Source organism: Pseudoliparis swirei, chromosome 16 (assembly GCF_029220125.1).
Source record: "Pseudoliparis swirei isolate HS2019 ecotype Mariana Trench chromosome 16, NWPU_hadal_v1, whole genome shotgun sequence".
Classification (NCBI taxonomy): Eukaryota; Metazoa; Chordata; class Actinopteri; order Perciformes; family Liparidae; genus Pseudoliparis; species Pseudoliparis swirei.
In genome coordinates this window covers 21,663,472-21,683,048 of record NC_079403.1, presented here as the reverse complement: position 1 = coordinate 21,683,048, position 19,577 = coordinate 21,663,472, and the positions used below count along the sequence as shown (strand labels likewise).

The window sequence follows — 19,577 nt, the reverse complement described above, 5'->3', positions numbered from 1 at the left end:
AATTACATCTTTCTTTGGAAGAGTTGTCGGCATTTGGGTCCTCTCTCTCTCTCTCTACGACATCCTGACAGAACGAAGCCACCAGTCATGGACCCAGCCTTCAAACACCAGATGGACTCCGATTCCCTCGACAAGGCTTTCGCTTGGCCGTAGGGTGATGACATTCTTCTCCAGAACATGTGGGAGTCCCTCCGGGCCCTTGAGCCAAAGACCTTGAGGGTTCCCGCTGTTGCCTCTGTGCTGCAGCGGGGAAATGAAATCTTTCTTTGGAAGAGTTGTCGGCATTTGGGTCCTCTCTGGCTACGACATCCTGACATTTCTTGTCTTTCGGAGAGGCGATAGCTGTTATAAACCCCCTCCAGCATACCTTTCCTGATTGGTGGAGCTCTGGCTGCCCAGTTCTATAACTTTCTGACATTTACAACACAAATTTACTTCTGAACCGAGATTAGTCGGCTCTATGGAGGCAAGGATTTCCTGGAATAACCACCTAACCACCCTCACAGCTCCAGATCTCAGGACAAGCGAAACATCTCAGTCCACTAGCCGCATAGATACAAACTATAATATTATAGAAACTGGGCACTTCGCAGATGATAGAAATCTCCAGATGCGCGCGAATTAAGTTTTACAATATTTAATGGCAAGAAGTATAAACAAACAACCAAAAGCTCACGATCGTGGATTCCGTGGTGATCAGTGCTCCACAGGTACAAGCAAGTGTTGCTGTCTAACCCGAGTCAAGACGAAAGAGAGCGATATTTCCCCAATACAAAAGAGTATTAGTCTAGTCGCTAATCAGCCAATCACCTACTCTCAAAGGATAGTTCAGCCTTTAACACCTTCCTATTGGATAAAAGTCCGCTATCAAAATGGAGGGGTCAAACGTTATGAACCCTGGGTCAAAACGTCACTTCCAGTCAAGTTACTAAAAGTATTTTCAGAATAAAAGTCCCGTCTGTTATTGTCCGCATTAAAGTCACTTCACGGGCTTTAACCGGCTTCGACCATTCTGAAATACTAACTAACATTCATTCCATGCACATACATATAAACAGTACCTCTTGCCATTGACATTTTAACATTTGCATAGAGTAAACAGTACCCCTATGCGTCATAACACATTCATAATAATAATATTCTCCCTAATATTTCCAATTATAATATCTTTCTTCATGTATTAATTTAAAGCACAAGACTACATAATCAAAATAATCTATTACAACCTAACAAAACTAAAGTTCCTTTCCCATCGCACGAACCCCATTTCTGTAACTTTCTGAAATTTACAAGCCAAATTTCCCTCTCAACGGTGATTGGCCGGCTGTATGGAGGCAAGGATTTCCTGGTGTGGAAGTAAATCAACAGAGAATTCATCAACATACGATGAACTCTCGTCAGGGCCCCCAGACTCCAGTCATTTGAACCCGCTCATCATCTCAACACACTCCTTTCAAACTGGGCTAAATCTAAATAAAACAGAGCCCAGTATAAGTGCTGCTCTAGCCCGTAAAGCCCTCAAACTATGATTGCTGTCAGATAACAGCACCCCCACACCCTTATTCACACCTCCCCCTGCAAACAGCTGCTCCCAGACTCCTCAGTTCTCCTTCACCGAGGGCCAGTCAGACCTCAAAGGAATATCAAACGCCGAGTAGGCAGGAGAAACACACAACAGAGGTGACTGATTGAAATTCACAGTGTGAGCAATTCCAATCTTTTTGCATGCTGTTTCTGGCCGCCTTGCTTTTCGAGCTCGTTGCGGGGGAAGAGCGGGACTAGCAGATGTATCACCGTGGCATCTATACCGCAGAGGTCTTCTTGGGGGTCTTCGGCGGTGGGCGAGCTCTGATTGTTTGGTATCTGCGTATCAGAGGCGGGGAGGGCTTCCTCCCTCTGACTCACGGATGATCCATTAGGGTTCATCAGCACCGGAGCACAGTTCACGTTGTATTTTTAGCGAGTTTGAAGGGACACCCGCTCTACTTGCCTCTTCTTCGACTTGAATACAGCTTTCCATCTGTTACAGAATGTTTCCATTGATTGAGTCAGTTAAAAGTCACTCTGTAAGCAATCCTTCAAGTCTGGTCAGTATGCAGAATATTAATTCATATTTGTGGCGAGCAGGGGCATTTGTAGGATTCAAAGAAAGGGGGGAGCTAAGCACCAAAGGGAGCGATATGATCGTATATTGGGTTTTTGGGGGCCTCGGATATTTTTTTGGGCCCCGGATATCCATTGTTAGATAGAATTTCAGGGTCATAGTGATATTTTATGCTCATTTGGACACTATCACTGAGTTAAAGATCAACTAGTTTAGTGTCAAATATACCATTCAATGGAAAAAAATATAATAATAATATATTGTAACAGGTTCTGGGCTGTCACCGGTAGGTTTCTCTCCCCTCAAGGACGAGCACACTGAGTTTATAGTTGGTAATATATCCTTTACTCGGCTGCAGACTGTGCCTCTGCATCCCTAAGCCACCTCACATAGGGTAGAGACACTGATGAGCTGATATCCAGCAGCTGAGGCCAATTAGGCCTATTCCCGGCACCTGTTCCCTGAGCCACTCCCCCACAGCTGATCCTAACTGCACCCAGCCACCACATATGCATTGTGGCAAAAAATAGAGAGATGTCGATAGTTATTTCTTGTATTTCGAATTCGCTCGTTCACACTCTCGCTCACTGGAGACCGTTAAAATAGGTCTAACGACGGCCCCGGTGGCGAGCCAACATATTCATAACCGAAGGGTCATTGGCGAGGGCAACTCGCATCACGTCAATGTCATGTGGTAAGATAGTTTGATGCATTAAATGTGGTCCGAAAAAGGAAAGCGGCCATATGTTCCACGCTGAGCTTTATTTGTCACTCCTCCAGCTCCCTCAGCCTCCCGCTCTGTGCTCTGCTGTCTAATTTCTGTGGCTAACGTGATGGAGAATTAGCTGAGTGCTATTTCCTAAATAATCCGTTATGAAAACACGTGATGAGTCACCGTTTAGCTTGGCGACTAAACGGTGACTCATGTGAGGTTCAGGTTTTAGCACTTGTTAATCTGTATGCTGTGTGTGTGTTCAGGCTGAGACTGATGTCTCTATACACAATTCCTCATCATAATGCCTATCCCCCAGAAAGACTGAGACAAATCCATAGTGTGGCATGTAAAAGTACTTTAACCCAAGACATGCAAGTATAATTGACCAATTTTAGTTCATCGATTTACTCTGACAGTACTCCATTCTGTTGAATATATAATTTATATTATCCTACCAACTGATCTTAAGCATAGAGCGATTCATTATCTCTTTACAGACGCGATATAAGTCGGCATTCTGGCGGCGTAAAGCCTTAAACCCTGATTAGATTATAAGTGTAAAACTTCACTCTCTCTCTCTGTTATGACTTTGGCTGAGCAGAGACTCTGGCAGCGGTCCAATTTAATTATGACCTCACAGTACATTTGGATTTTCGAGCAGCAACATTAACTTCTAGCCTGCCGACTTCCCTGCCTCGTCAACTCTTTAACCCGGCTCTGCAACAGACCGTGATGGGGAGGTGTTTGTCAGGTTAGTTTTTAACCCAGCGTGACACGTTGGCTTTTTTTTTGTTCACAACAAACACTGAATTATAGTTACATGCCCCCCTCCCCCTCCAGCCCCAAGTGCACTGTGGCCCGTCTGCTCCTCCGGCCACCAGCTACACGTAGATCAATATTGGAGGAGGCTACGCTGGAGGATTGGTGGTGGCCTTTAGGGTGGGTGGGGGAGGGGGAGGGGAAGCGAGGCCGGCGAGTGGGAGGAAGTTTGTAAGCAGGATGACCTGCCGGCATAGATATGTAATAACTGTCATCACACGGACTTCCAGCGGACGTGGTGGAGAGTTGTGAATATGGCGACCTCCCACCCCGGAAAAAGCTTCCCAGTAAAAAAAAAAACCTGACTGTAGTGGGGAGGATTTGGGGCCGTGTCAAACTGCTCGACTCCATCAGACGGCTGTTAATGCTCTGTCACTCCGCGGGCTGAGTGCAATCTCGACCCCCACTGATGTACCCGAGAGCAGGCTGGCTCGGAGAGTCCCGCAATTGGTTGTTCCTTTCTGGTTGTTGTTGTTGTTTTTTGTGTGTACATTTCTTTTCAGCTGCTTTTCCAAAGATTCAAAGAGTGTCCACTGTTTACAATATAAACTGTTCATGCTGTAAACTCACTATTCTCAATTTGAGTTGGTAGTCATGAAGCAATATAGATCTATATAAAAATTATATATATATATATATATATATATATACACACTACCGTTCAAAAGTTTGGGGTCACTTAGAAATTTCTTTATTTTTCAAAGAAAAGCACTGTTTTTTCAACAAAGATAACATTAATCAAAAATACACACTATACATTGTTAATGTGGTAAATGACTATTCTAGGTGGAAACGTCTGGTTTCTAATGAAATATCTCTAGAGGTGTATAGAGGCCCATTTCCATCAACTATCACTCCAGTGTTCTAATGGTACATTGTGTTTGCTAATCGCCTTAGAAGACTAATGTCTGATTAGAAAACCCTTGTGCAATTATGTTAGCACAGCTGAAAACAGTTATGCTGGTGATATAAGCTATACAACTGGCCTTCCTTTGAGCTTGAAGTTTGAAGAACAAAAGTAATACTTCAAATATTAATCATTATTTCTAACCTTGTCAATGTCTTGACTATATTTTCTATTCAATTTTCAATTCATTTGATAAATAAAAGTGAGTTTTCATGGAAGACACAACATTGTCTGGATGACCCCATACTTTTGAACGGTAGTGTATATATATGTGTATATATATACACCTGTGTGTATGTATATATATATACATATTCCTGTATATATATATATATAGTCCGGTGCTTATTCTGCTCCTGGTCTGAACCTCTTGGCCATGCCGTCATCCCAGCATGCCGAAATACAGATGATTTGCTGCCGTGCGAACAGCTGAGCCATATTAACATATATACCGACTGCTTGTTGCTATCATCGGGTGACGGGGCTCTCTGCGGGAGAAAAAGCAGCCTGGGCTCAAATACATGGAATGACACGTCAGTACCTGTCAACACCCCGGAAACAAGAGAGCGCAGCTCTCTCGGGGGGAAGAGACTCCTCCGTGTTCTATGATGTCGCCTTCATCCAGTCAGCAATAGGTGCTCCTACACGCTTCAAATGGGTTTAGCAATTTCACACCTGTTAGGCTCAAATTACTTCCTGGCAACATAGACACATATTTTCTCAGACAGAGAGGGTGGGTTATAACCTAAGAGGACCAATTCAATAAATAAATAAATAAAACATTATGTTTGTACCGCAAGTAAGGGCTTGTGCATTTCAATTTGTGGAACATATTCATGGAAAAGTGCAGAAATTAAGTTAAATACATTATTGAGATAATTACGTTTGTCTGTATGTGATATACAATAAGTTCATTTTACATGTATTGTTATTTGTTCAGTTGTGTCTACTCTTAAAAATCATATGTATGTATTTAATTGGTAAATTTTTTATGATCTGGATATGTGTACTGCTCATTTTAAAATGTTTAATAAATATATTCTCTCTCTCCCAGACACTCTATGCAGCAGCAAACGAACAGAGTCATCACCAGCACAAGCCAACTCATCAAACAGCTCTCCGATATAATCAGTGGCTCTTCACGGGTATTCTCATGCTCCCTCCTTTCCTCCCTCGCTCACTGTCACTTTGAATAAATAAACGGTGGATTAAAACAACATTAGAGCTAATTGCGGCCCCTCTCGTTTTGTCGCACAGCAAGACCGTCTGCACCTGACCAGGCTAAAGACCGAACTCTCCGAGTCTGTGCAGCGCTATGGGGATCTGCAGAAGGTATCCACTCAATAAATCCTCATGAACAGGCGGTAAATAGATGGAGCCGCTCCACTGGCACGACGTTGTTCATATAAACACAGTCGGATCTCCTTGATGAGGAAATAACCAAAGACTCTTGTTGTCTCTTCATCTGCTCCTCTTTCAGAAAATTGCGGAGCGTTCAAGGGCCTTGCTCCCTCCGGCGCAGCAAGACAAGAAGAAGGTGAGCTCGGGAAAACACGGCCTTTTTGTTTCACTTTCACTCAGAAAAGAGCAGCGTGATGATGCGCCGCTTCTCTTTTGCGTCCTCACAAGAGCTTCTTTTGAAGCTCGGTCTGGTCTCTTCCACTCTGTGATAGTACAGTGGACTCCATTCATCACATCCAGCCCAACTGCTCTGTTGTTGTTGTTTTCTTCATCACAATCTAAAGTGGGTGCTGTGTAGCCGTGTGCGTGCTTAGTACAAATTGATTACCTCTCAAAGGAAAGAAAAGACGACGAGGAAACGGTAATGCCGTCACCGCAGCAAACTAGACGTAGGAACTAGCGTAGAAGGTTATTCTTGCAAACTCCCTCAGCAGAATTAAATGTTTTTTTGTTGCGTGTCTGCAAACCATAAGCTGATCACAAAATATGTTTCAAGACTTGTACGCGCATATAAGATAAGATAAGATAATCCTTTATTAGTCCCACAGTGGGGACATTTCAGGATCACAGCAGGGGGTGCACATTAGAGCCTTGATAAAAATAAAAGATAAAAATAAAACACAATAACAATACTAAATACTAATATACATGCAGAGGAAACAAAATATATATGTAAACGTTTTAGTATTTTGAGCGCTCTTGGTGCCTTTTCATGTTTCAATACTGCATTCCATATTACGGTCATGTTACGAGACTTGTTTTTAGAACAAGAAAAAGTTTTGATTTAGAATGGTGGTTCTCAAACTTTTTCGGTCTTGTGCTGACTTTTTATTGAAATAGCTTTTTGTGACTCCATCTGTGCTTTTTCAAACAATAGAAAAAAAGAAAATTGCAATCACTTCCAAGTAAAGCAAATGTGGAATCACTTTGTTCGAACAATTCAAATATAGTTATATGTCCAAAAAAGCACACTGGCAAATAAATAGCTTACTGGAGCTAAAATTAACCTGTTTTGCACCAGATATCTTTTCAAGATCAGAACAATAAAGTACAACCCGTGAAAAACTCAACAAGTTGAAATATTTGGCAATAAAGAGTTTTACACTGCATAGATTTTCAAAATAATAACGTGCAACCTGTGCAAAACTAAATTAGTGCAGATATGTGTGTCAAGCTTTATTAGTATTAGTGGGTGCATTGAGACTGCTTTCCACTTTAAATCTTTTTAAAACGGGCTTGATACGGCCACTCTCAATTTATGCTCAATGTTGAGCTTTTATTTTGAAGGGAAACAGCGGACAAGGCGATCTCAATTCATGCTCAATGTTGACCTTTTATTTGGAGGGAAACAGCGGAAAAGCCGATCTCAATTCATGCTCAATGTTGAGCTTTTATTTTTAAGGGAAACAGCGGAAAAGCCGATCTCAATTCATGCTCAATGTTGAGCTTTTATTTTTAAGGGAAACAGCGGAAAAGCCGATCTCAATTCATGCTCAATGTTGAGCTTGTTTTGAAGGAAAACAGCGGAAAAGCCGATCTCAATTCATGCTCAATGTTGAGCTTTTGTTTTGAAGGGCAACCGCAGAAAAGCCGATCTCACGGAGATCGGCTTTTGGCAAACTGCCAAGAATCAGCGAGTGACCATTAATATTGGCCGTCATGCATGTGCAGGCGTTACCTGTTAACAGCGTAACGTAAACAAGTACACGAAGGTACAAGGCATTTCAACATGTATTTATTAATGACTTAGATTCATGTCTGTGTACTTTGAACTTGTGTTATATGTGAAGTTCTCAAAGGTCTTTCTGCATTTCCTCCTGCGTTCTGCCTGCAGTACCACTGCGCCCCACTAGAGTGGCGTGAACCACTGAGTTAAACTAAGTTAACTCACCAACACATTCACAGCTTGGTCAGCGCTCTTAAAACGTTGCACTTTGACACTCTATTTCGTGTCTTTTATAAATAAAGTAGTTAGGTTAAGGGAAAGAAGCTACACTCCCTAGTTGTGTTCCACTCTCCAGCGTTAATAGTTTCTCCCAGTTGACTTTTTCTAATCGTCTAAACGAGCCCGCTTACATTTAGTCATTTAATGTGTCGGAACGGTATTTTTGATGCACTTAAGTGGAAATGCATCCAAGAGGCATTTTAGATGGATTGATGGAAATCAGATTAAAATTAGCCACTGCTCTCTCAGCGACATATTAAACGGCGGGGGGACCAAACCCAGAGATTTCGACACATATGATTATGCAGAAGGCAGAACATCCAGTCTTAGCATTTAATCGCAGCCCTGATCCCTTTGGCCACTGAGTGATCTGTGTGGGTGAGAAAGCAGCGTGACTCGGAGCCCGCGCGGAAATTAACATTTTCGTCGGCTCATAAACGATCATTCATTCTCGTGTTTGCATTTGTTTCTGCACATTTGTTTCGTAAATCAAAGAGTAGCAATGATCACGGAAGCCCTACGCACTGCAACACAATGGAATAAATATATCCAATCAAATGAAGAAAGCACTCGACAAATACATTGCAAGTATTGTAGAGATGTTCTACTAAATCACGAGCATACAATTTATTATTTTGAAATTCTTACTTTACTGAAAACAAATTATGTAATTTGTGTATCTTTGCAAAACAAAACCTTGAAGATAAATACAAAGTTTTAATTCAGGCCTGATGCTGATTTACACATAAAACAATGGTTCTAGTCCTTTCCACACAGTGAGGCATACAGCGTATTATTGAAACGCTGGAATCGGATCAGTGAACCGGACTGAAGAAGTCGGATCATTACATTCAACAGCTACAGGGAGCGATTCAGGGTTAAGTGTCTTGCTCGAAGGCACATTGGCTAAGGCAGGGATTGAACCCCCTGATTGAAAGAGTGGCCCGCTAACCACTGGACCACAGTGCATCAGGGCTCCCCGTGATACATGGTTTGCAACGTCAGACAGGCTCTCTCCCCTGTTTCCAGTCTCTTCATGCAAAGCTAAGTTAGCCAGCTGCTGGCTGGAGCTTCACATTTAGCGTACCGACATGATTTATATCAATCTTCCAATTCTATTGCGCAAAAAAGTCAACCTTGTTAATGTTATGAAGAGTGACACATGAACCGAGTGCAATCGCCTTTACCGCTAAAAAAAGCTCTGAGACCGAACATGTCCTCTGTACCTTAGTGGGGCGCAGGTTTTAACCCGTTTTGATTGAAGGACCCATCTTATGCACCACCTTACAGCTAAATAGAAAAAAAAGATGATTCACAGCCTCAACTCCTCAACTGGTAGGACAGTAACACGTCTGCGAAGAACCACTTTGCCCTCAAAGAGCCTCTAAAAATTCATCACGGCGAGAGAGAGATATATCTATCAAGGTTTTATGTCCCTCTGAAGGCATATTATCAAGGTCTCTTATTGCGAGAGGTAAAAGGGTACGGGGGCGGCGAGCGTTGTATAAATCGGACTCCCCTCCATGCATCGCAGTAAGTTCAGTAATCAGTGAGTACATTGTGGGAGAACAAATTGCTCCATCCGGTTGGAGCCGTGGCAGTAGGAGTCGGTGTCTTCTGCCGTGGGAAAAGAGCGGACGTCTCGCTCTCTAAACGGACAACCAGTGCTGAGAAGCATCCAGACATTCGACGGACCTCCACACATTAGACAAACGTTTTGTAGAGCAATGCAAATGCTATCGACCGATTTCCCCGCCCACGTCACGGAGTCCACGTCATCGGGGTCGACTGGGATCGACAGCAGGGAACTGGAGACACTGTGAACTTGTGCAATAAGGTGTCGGAATGATCGTCTTGAGACTCTCCCACCCACATCGGTGTGATGCACGAAAATAATATCTGGAGCGCTTGCCGGAGGAAGTGAACGTGACGTTGCCGAGTTTCTTGAGGAGCGGTGAGTCATATCGTGGCCGGCGGACACAGCGCCGTGACTCAGCATGCCTCGGTCCTAAGGCGGTGACCCACACCGACCCCTCTACCATGAATTAAGCTGCGCAGTCAGCCATCCAAAGGTGGAACAATGCAACACACACAAAAAACAACAACAAAAATCAACCAGGGCCTTTTCTTTGGCTATTCTACTCAGTTTATTTTATATAACCCAATGTAACAAATTATGAATTTGCCTCAGAGGGCTTTACAATCCTCACATCGGATCAGGCAAAACTCTCAAGTAATAGAAAACCTTTCATGGTGGAAATAAGGGAAACAATCTTCAGGAGAGCAACAGAGGAGGATCCCTCTCCAGGATGGACAGAAGCAATAGATGTCATGTGACCAGAAGGAATCATTACAGAGTTACATAAACACATTCAATGAATGACAGAATGTATGATTTAATTAGTAGATCCAGACCTCCACAATCCAGAGAGGGGGGTGAGGGGGTGGTTAGGATGGCGGCCCACCAGACAGGAGGCATCAGACAGAGCCAGGTTCAATGGACCCTATGAGACGTCACAATATAGCTTTGACCATGCAACAAGTGCGCATGTACGAAGTATTCATGTACAGGATTACCACCCTCAGTCTTAGGTCTCAGATAACCTACATTTCTTTGCCATTAAGCCAAAATCCACTGAGGAAATATCAGCAACTGGCGAAACTCAATCGACGTTAAACATTCAACGTTCCACCGGCATTGAGATCCGCGGGGAAGTGTGTACTCACTCGGTCAATGCCGAGTCCGAGTCTGGAACTGAAAGGAACAGGAACTTCTGCACTCTAAGAGCATGAGCCGCATCTGAACCGCAGAGTTCACGGTCCTTTTGCTCGGGGACTAGTTGTCATGGAAGTTGATTAATAGAAAGATATCTGGGTTCTTCCCACTCCGGCGAGGACATGAAGTGCTTCACGATATTTCCTGTTGAACACTTGCGGAATGAATGAAATGCAGCTAGGAGAACGATGAAACTATAGAATCTGTCTCTCGCAATAAACCGTCTATTGAATATGTGATGGTTGTCTGGTTTTGCTTGAGAATGTAACCATTGAAACAAGCAGAGCGTATTTTCTATTTGTCTGTCTCACAGCTGTCTCTTCTCTCTCACCTTGCTTGCAGTGTCTCTCTTATTTAAAATGCTATAGCTTAGTTGTGTCCATGCGAATGCATCAACAATGATTTGTATGCAACATCTTAAACTGCCAAGTACCTAGTAACGACATTTGTCCAATACACAATATTTAACTTAAATATTTAACAGCAAATGGAAATACTGAAGTCAAGTAGCTCACGGTATCCTGCAGCAGTAGCCTACTATAGTCGTGAGTGAGTTAATGTATTTGGCTGATCATGAGTATATTCTGAGGATAGAGGATCCAAATTATATTGAAGTTAAAAGAAAACTGACCTCTGTTGTGCCAAGATGACGAGCAGAGAGACGTTGATTTGGTGGAGCAAGCCAGCGGGAAGTGTTTTAATGAGCACAAGGCAACATTCAACAAGTTTCAACGACAACTTTCTGGAATATTTAGCATATATTTGTAGTTTAGATGCAGCCCTCCTATCAGGTCTTTCACCAATCAAATCAATAGTTGGGAGTCAGAGACCAGAGCCGTTCCTTCTTCCCAAACATGTTGTTCTTACCGAAAGAACCTGGCTCACGATTTACTCCGGTTGGGGCAAGATGACCTTTATCAGAACCCGTTTGTGGGAAGTTTATGATGCAGTTATTATTCCTTTTATTATTGCCAACATCCCCATTTCAAGGAAACATCTGTCACACAACCAAGTATCAAAACACGTTACATACTTGTTTTGTGCTGGCTAAGGAGTTCAAACTAAGTTATACGATTTTTCTCCAACATAGTCTCTGGACCCCCATCCTAATTTAATAAAACCTTATCAACACCTCAAATGATCATTTAGCCTCTCAGGATATATACCTGTGTGTGTGTATATATATATAACAACATTATTTTTATTTACAAAAATCCAATGCATTGCTAACAGAGGCCCGAACGAGTCTTCCTGGTTCCCATCTGGGACCAACCCTGGGTCTTTACATCCAGTATGGTCCTGTTCAGGTCTCAGGTCCATGTTTCAATGACCGCCCTCTCAGGCCTTTGCACGAAAGATTAATCCTGTAGCTGGGCATGGTAATGCGCGAAATTTCAAAATTCACGCCTGTGAATACTTTGCATTAAAAATATTCAAACCGGCCACGACGAGTACTTCATCCGATTTAATTTTTTTCCCCACAGAGTCCGCAGACCCCGTTCACTGAGCAGATGGACGAGGATCCACTGTTTGGAGAGGCGGTGGGCACAGAGGACCTGGCTCAGGCGTTCCTGTCCGAGATCAGCGAGGAGGACGTGGAGGTGCTCCGCCAAAGAGAGGAGGCCTTGCTGCAGATCGAAGTAAGAACACTGACGCCCGTTTCAGGCGTTATAGCTCGATACATGCCACCGTCTGCACAGTCTATGCTCGACTCAGGTTGTAATGATCATGATGAGGGACAAGGGCCTCCGAGGCAGAGACACTTGAATGTTAGATGTTCATGCTGACGATGAAGAACGGTCATCTTTCGCTTTCGCAAACGTCCCAGCAAGTATGTACAACAGTCAAAACCACCAACCACAAAGTTCTAAGAAACCACAAAAGGAATCCCGTGATGCCGGTCAGACCTTACACTTTCTCTCCCGCCTACCTGAGTGACGAGTAGAGAACAAGTAGCAACCTCCTGGGCTGAGAAATGAAGACCGCACGGAAGTGACAAACACAGCAGTTCTTCCAATGGCCACTGGCTGTGTATGTGTGTGGTGTTGCCTCGTGGAGTTAATGTTGTTGGGGAATCATTTGGCTCACTGTGCAGCTCATTGCTCAATATATTCAATTCAGTTTATTTTGCACAGCCCAATATCAAATTACAAATTTGCCTCGGAGGGCTTTACAATCTGTACACATACAACATCCCTGACCTTTGACCTCACATCGGATCAGGAAAAAACGCCCAAAAAAGGGAAGAAACCTTCAGGAGAGCAACAGAGGAGGATCCCTCTCCAGGATGGACAGAAGCAATCATTATAGAGTTACAACACATTCAATGAGTATGACAGAGTGTATGAATAGTTGGTAGTAGGCATGGATCACAATCCAGACCTCCATGATCCATCAGGCAGATGGAGGTAGAGAGGAGGAGTGGGTGGGGCATCAGCAGGGCCATGACATCAGACCCAGCCAGGTCCAATGGACCCTAAGAGACGTGAAGTCACAAAGACTCCGGGGAGGAAGCAGTTAATAATGTGCGATGGAGAGATGTAAATATAAAATACTCCTCTACAACGTGATTGGTCAGAAAACCTTTTTGCTGCTATCAAGTAAAATAAAAACAATAGTTGTTTGTAAGTATATATATACATACATTTTAAATTGAGCTGCAACCTTTTTGCCATAAAGGTTTGGTCATAAAGGGCCTCAAATTTCTGTCAGTCTTTTTGTCAATAAACTCCAGAAAACGATGACATCAGCTGTGAAAGCTCCATTATTGTCCAGAAACTATTATGAACACATCAATGAGCCACACTGTAGCACTGGGTGACACGTTACTTCATCACCATGAATACACACATTGTCGTTTATTGACTCAAATACACCGTCGTGCTACGTAAAATACTCACTCGAGCATTACATGTGTATCAATTCTTCTGCTGAAAATAGCCCTCAATAAATGGACTTGTTCCTCTTCTCATAGTAATGTTTGTGACCAGCTGTTTTTAGGAATGTACTTCAGTCAGAATCAATGGGAGGGAACCAGAGACTGGGTTTGGGAGATCAGAGGTCCAAGAGATGGATTATCATACTGGTTGGTCAATGGTCAATGGTCTGTACATGCTGTGGTGGAAATAAGTGTTCCTTTACCTTGTGAGAAATCAAAAGTAGTTTAAGCATGGTTGACCCATAACACTTTATTATAGTAACAAGTTTACAAGTCATCAACCAAGCACTAAATAACAACAAGTCATGAAAACATTCAGCTGAATGGAGCAGAATCCCTGAGCCTTCTCTCAAGGCCGTCAGAAATAACTGCTGCCTTCTTGGTTGATTCTCCTCCTCTTTATACACCTCGCCGAGATGTACACATTCCAGAGTCCATCTGTTTCCCCTCCAGTCATCGGTTTGTGACCTTTTCGGTTGGTCCCACCCAGGTCATCGGTTTGTGATCTTTTCGGTTGGTCCCACCCAGGTCATCAGTTTACCCCCCCCCATGAACATTTGGGAGAGACAACTGTTTAACACATTCCAGGAGAGCGAGAACTTCTAAAACACATTTTCCCCCCGACACATGCGTCACGCTTTTCTAGTCTTCTGACCATTTAAAGCTCTTTAACAGTACTCGCCATCATTCACACCCATTCAAACACTGATGGGAGTGGCTACCATGCCAGGTACCACCTGCCCATCAGCAGTAACCATACCTGCAAACTTGTCACCTTTCGGCGAAATTCGCCGTTTTGAAATCAAAATAGGTCATCCACGTGAATAGTTGAATAGTGTAGATCCGAAGAGTTTTTGTTTTGGGTAGGGGGGGGCGGGGGGGTAAATTGGACGGCCGGCGTTTATGAGATTGGAGTGAGACACGGAGAATATGCAATGTTGTGCTCTTCGCAATAACACATCTTTGATGGGACACGTCGAAGGAACAGAATTATGGAACAGAATCATGGAACAGGAACAGACTCATGGAACAGGTTCATGGAACAGAATCATGGAACAGGCTCAAAGCTTAGCAGGGCACACAAGTAAAAAAAAAAAAGGAAGTTGGTTCATGAATGACTAACCATATTATATATAATGATAATGTAAAGTTGTTATTACTATTATTAGGGTCCGATCACTGAATTATTATTTTTCTTAAAATGTTTATTATTATTATTTAGATTTGCAGTCAGAACAATCAAAAGACTGTAGTTATAAAAGCTTTGAGGTGTCATCAAACAACGTGCATGTGGTGTGGAGACAACAAAAAAGTCACCTGCACCTGTTTTCTGTTTATTTTTTTGAATTTTTCTTGGATGACACTTACGGTAAAATGTTAAACTGCGGCAGAAAAACATTTCACACATTGTCCCAGAAGCCAACAGAAATACCACTCGCGGTTCACTTTTCGCACTCATTTATTCCCAAGCCAGCCAACAAAATCCAAACCAACAACCTTGTGATTATAAGCTTGTTTACCGACATTCTCCAGAGGCCCCAAAGCTGCTTGCACCTTGTGTCATATGAGAAATGAGAGCCTGTGTTTTCTCTTGCATGGCCTCCAGTCTAATACACTACAACTAAGAGGCCCCAGCTATCTACCTGTACAACAGGTCAGGTATCCAAAAATTAAAACACTTGAATTTACAACGCCCCCTCTCCAAAAAGTAAGGGGAAATAAAGGAGAAACCAAAACTAGAAATTAGTTTTCTTCAAATATTGCCTCCTGGGAGGCCACCACATGCCAAGTTAGTAACCAGAAAGTCAGTCCGGCTCCTTCTTCTTCGCCAACCTCCAAAAGCTTTTTAGTATTTTGTCACAGGACCAATGCTGCTGCAGGATATTGAATTCGACCCAATTACTAAGGCGCTTATAGAGACTTGTTTGTTCCTTTTACTTATTTGTGTGTATGGAATCATAATGTTTCCACACTTAACTTTTGAAGCCCCATAATTCTGTTAAATACTGGAAAATCATGTGTCAATATCAGAATCAGAATCAGAATCAGAAACAGGTTTTTTGCCAAAGAATGAATGTTTTCACAAACAAACGAGGAATTTTTTTTGGTGGAAGGTGCAACATTTGGACATGACAAACAACAATCAACGCAAGGAGGGAGGAGGAGTGGGAGGAAGAGGGAGGAGGAGGGAGAGGAAGGAGCGGGAAGAAGGAGGAGAGAGGAAGGTGGAAGAAGAGGTGGTAGTCCTGGGGGTGACAGTCAGTCAGTCCCGGGGTCCATTGATGAGCCCGACCGCCGGGAAAAAGCTATTGGTGTGGCGGGAGGTCGTGGTCATGATGGACGCAGCCTCCTCCCGAGGAGGGACTCGAACAGGAGTGTCCAGGGTGGGAGGGTCGGCGACAATCTTTCTGGCCCGCTTCAGTGACCTGGAAGTGAACAGGACCTGGAGGGAAGGCAGATTGCAGCCGATAACCCTCTCGGCCGAGCGGATGATGCTCTGCAGCCTGCGCTTGTCTTTGGCTGTGGCTGCAGGGTGCCAGACGGTGATGGAGGAGCAGATGATGGACTCAACGATGGCCGTGTAGAACTGTACCATCATCTTCCCTGGCAGGTTGAATTTCCTCAGCTGCCTCAGGAAGAACATATACGAGGTGGATGCCAAACATGAATCCACCCATTATCTTTAAACAGTTCTCCTTATGCTGCGTTCACACCAAAAAGCGTTGCGAATATTCCCAACGCATTTTGGTGTGAAGGCAGCATAAGAAGGAGTGTGGGTGGCTGGAGCAGATCCCAGCTGACTATACGAGGGGCGGGGGTACAACCTGGACAGCTTTGCCAGCCAATCACAGGGCTGACACACAGAGACACACATTCACACTCACATTCCAACCTGTAGTCTTTGGACCACGGGAAAGACATTGTAGGACCCGGAGAAAACCCACATTGGCACAAGGCACCGCAGTTGCCGGGCAGAATGTTTTTCTACAATGTAAATTACATTGAGCCCCGTGTTTCGTTTTAAGAAAAGCACAATGCCACATGGTTAACATTGTGAAATGATGAGTTAGGTTTAGGAAACAAAACTACCTGGACAAGGTTTAAAAAAATGTTGGTCCCGTGTTTGTTTTTTCTGACCACCACCATTCCCACCCAGCGACAGTGTACTTACCCATTCATTTTACTCATTATACCCATGGATTATTTTACGGTTGTTCACTATAATCTCATAATCTAATGCCACTTGTTCTCATTGCTGATTGTCCTAAGGCAATCAGACCGAATGTAAAAATGACACAGCCATAGAAGGGCCTTATGATATCAGTTATTATATATATACAGGACTGTCTCAGAAAATTAGAATATTGTGATGAAGTTCTTTATTTTCTGTAATGCAATTAAAAAAACAAAAATGTCATGCATTCTGGATTCATTACAAATCAACTGAAATATTGCAAGCCTTTTATTCTGATTTATTGCTGATTATGGCTTACAGCTTAAGAAAACTCAAATATCCTATCTCTAAATATTAGAATATCATGAAAAAGTATACTAGTAGGGTATTAAACAAATCACTTGAATTGTCTAATTAACTCGAAACACCTGCAAGGGTTTCCTGAGCCTTGACAAACACTCAGCTGTTATAAATCTTTTTTTTAACTTGGTCTGAGGAAATATTACAATTTTATGAGATAGGATTTTAGAGTTTTCTTAAGCTGTAAGCCATAATCAGCAATATTAAAAGAATAAAAGGCTTGCAATATTTCAGTTGATTTGTAATGAATCCAGAATGCATGACATTTGTTTTTTTAATTGCATTACAGAAAATAAAGAACTTTATCACAATATTCTAATTTTCTGAGACAGTCCTGTATATATATATATATATATATATATTATATTTTAAGCCAAACCTTTGAGAAACAGTGACTGTAAATGAAACTATAACATTTTAGCATCGTTTTGTATCTGTTGATTAGGCTTAGCTGCTGTGAAAAAGTGCTTATAATGGTAGGAATAAGCAGACTGTTCCACATTTTTTTATTTTTCTCATTAAATTGCACAATAACATGCATGTTTTCTGCATTTTAAAGCAAACAGTTGCTGATATACACATCCAGCAGTTAGAGTACAACATTATCATTCATAAAGTAGTCATGTTTGTGTAAATCTCTTTCAGCTGTTTTTGGTCTCCACCATCTCCTGAGAGAAATATCTGTCTCTTTAGCTGCAGCATGCTCCACTATGTTCGCCAGCGAGTGGACTGCTGACGAGAACGGTCGTGTGTTTGAGCTTTTTCTTTGAAACCGGCTACCTGCTGCTGCAGAACGCCAGACGGTGAGAGCTGTGAGAGTGAATCAAAACGGAAAGGTTGTGGGCTGGACAGCCAAACAAGGAACTGGAAGCTGAGTCTGGCAACCCACATTGTCATTTCAGACTGTTATTGTAAAAGAAAATGTTTTAGCTGCTGTAAAGCCACGGGCATTACAATCTAAAGTAAACTTGAATGGTATTGCTCTTTTAAGCTATTTTTGAATTTTCGCATTTTGGTGTTGTTTTTTTATCCTTTCTCTTCCCTCAACTCCATTTTTTTCAAGCATTATTAATGCATGAGAAAAGGATCATGGTTGTGGTTTGATAGGGGGAAAAAGTAAGAAGTGACTTGAAACAGAAGACAGTATTACCGTTGATCCAAAAATGCAGCCTTTTACATTACATGTCATTTAGCTAACGCTTTTATCCGAAGCAATTGACGATAAGTTCATTCAACCAAGAGTACAAACTTAGAACAACAAGAATCAAGAAATTAGCATTTCTTCAAGATAGCCAAACTACAAAAATGACATAAGTAAGGGCCATTGGAAAAGCCTGATGGCTTTTATTACAAATTAGAGGAGGGGTCAAATACTCAGGGGTCAGATTTGTGTTTTGAGGGAAATGCAAATATAGATGCAGGGTGGTGTATACACACTTACAAGTAAAAGATATTTAAGGGGTGCCGGGGTTGCTTTTTGTTATTGTCTTTTGTCTTTATTGTTTTGGGGGGGGGGGGGGGTATGTGTGTGTGTGTATATGTATGTATGTGTGTGTGTATGTATTTGTGTATATATATATGTTTCTGTTTATGTCTGACATTTTTGTAATTGTTTTATGTTTATATTACTAAACAAATAAAAAAATGTAAGTGACATAAGTAAGGGCCGTTCCAAGTGCCACTGCAGTGCTAATCTGTTATTATTCAAGGTATAGTCGGAAAAGCTGTGTTTATAGTTTTCCAGTCTTGATTTTACATGTTATATTCATCCACCGTAGACACAGCTACAAGTGGAGGGTTAAGGAGGGTTAAGTGTCTCGCTCAAGGACACATCAACTAGGGTTGGGATCGTAAACGGCAACCCCCTGATTGAATGAGGGATCTGCTAACCACGGACTCACAGCCTTTTGTTGCCTAAACCAACCAGGTATCAAAAAACATTAACAAGACAACAGGTGTTCTTGGCAGAATAAAACTGGAATGTGCGACACTGCCTTGCGTTGAGGAGTCTGCCGGCTCGTTAAACTCTCACATTTTAGATGCATATTTGAAATTTTTGTTTGAGGAAGACTCCACGCTAAAGAACCATTACGATGCTCAACGCTATTTTAAGGGCACTTCAGCCTTTATTCGGAAGAAACTTTTGGATTCCAAAGATTCCATTCCTTAAGTGGTTTTGGTCTTTGCAGCCTTTCTGATGTTGGGTTTATTCATCGTTCACAATCCCCTGGCGAAACTTTTGAATACATATTGTAAAAACTTCAGTCAAAAGGGATAGGAGCCAGACACACGGCGCCGCAGTCTGCTCTTAAAATGATGGACTCGTACGCGGCGGTCCAACTTCTCTCGTCCAGAGAGGTTTGAGGACTAATGATAA

The 19,577-nt window shown here is 42.5% G+C and overlaps 1 protein-coding gene across 2 annotated transcripts in view; it reads left to right on the top strand.

Annotated features, from left to right (window-relative positions):
* The first annotated feature begins 3,469 nt into the window (after positions 1–3,469).
* Positions 3,470–19,577, top strand: part of tsnare1 (T-SNARE Domain Containing 1) — a 124,922-nt gene continuing 108,814 nt past the window's right edge. The window contains exons 1-5 of one of the 2 annotated variants that reach the window (XM_056434464.1): positions 3,470–3,570; positions 5,600–5,690; positions 5,803–5,877; positions 6,026–6,082; positions 12,212–12,367. In XM_056434464.1, coding sequence (XP_056290439.1) covers positions 5,607–5,690; positions 5,803–5,877; positions 6,026–6,082; positions 12,212–12,367 — 372 coding nt within the window. In that variant the 5' untranslated portion in view covers positions 3,470–3,570; positions 5,600–5,606. Of the gene's footprint in view, positions 3,571–4,885; positions 5,181–5,599; positions 5,691–5,802; positions 5,878–6,025; positions 6,083–12,211; positions 12,368–19,577 lie in introns of those variants that run through there. The other variant, XM_056434462.1, reaches the window with a different exon arrangement.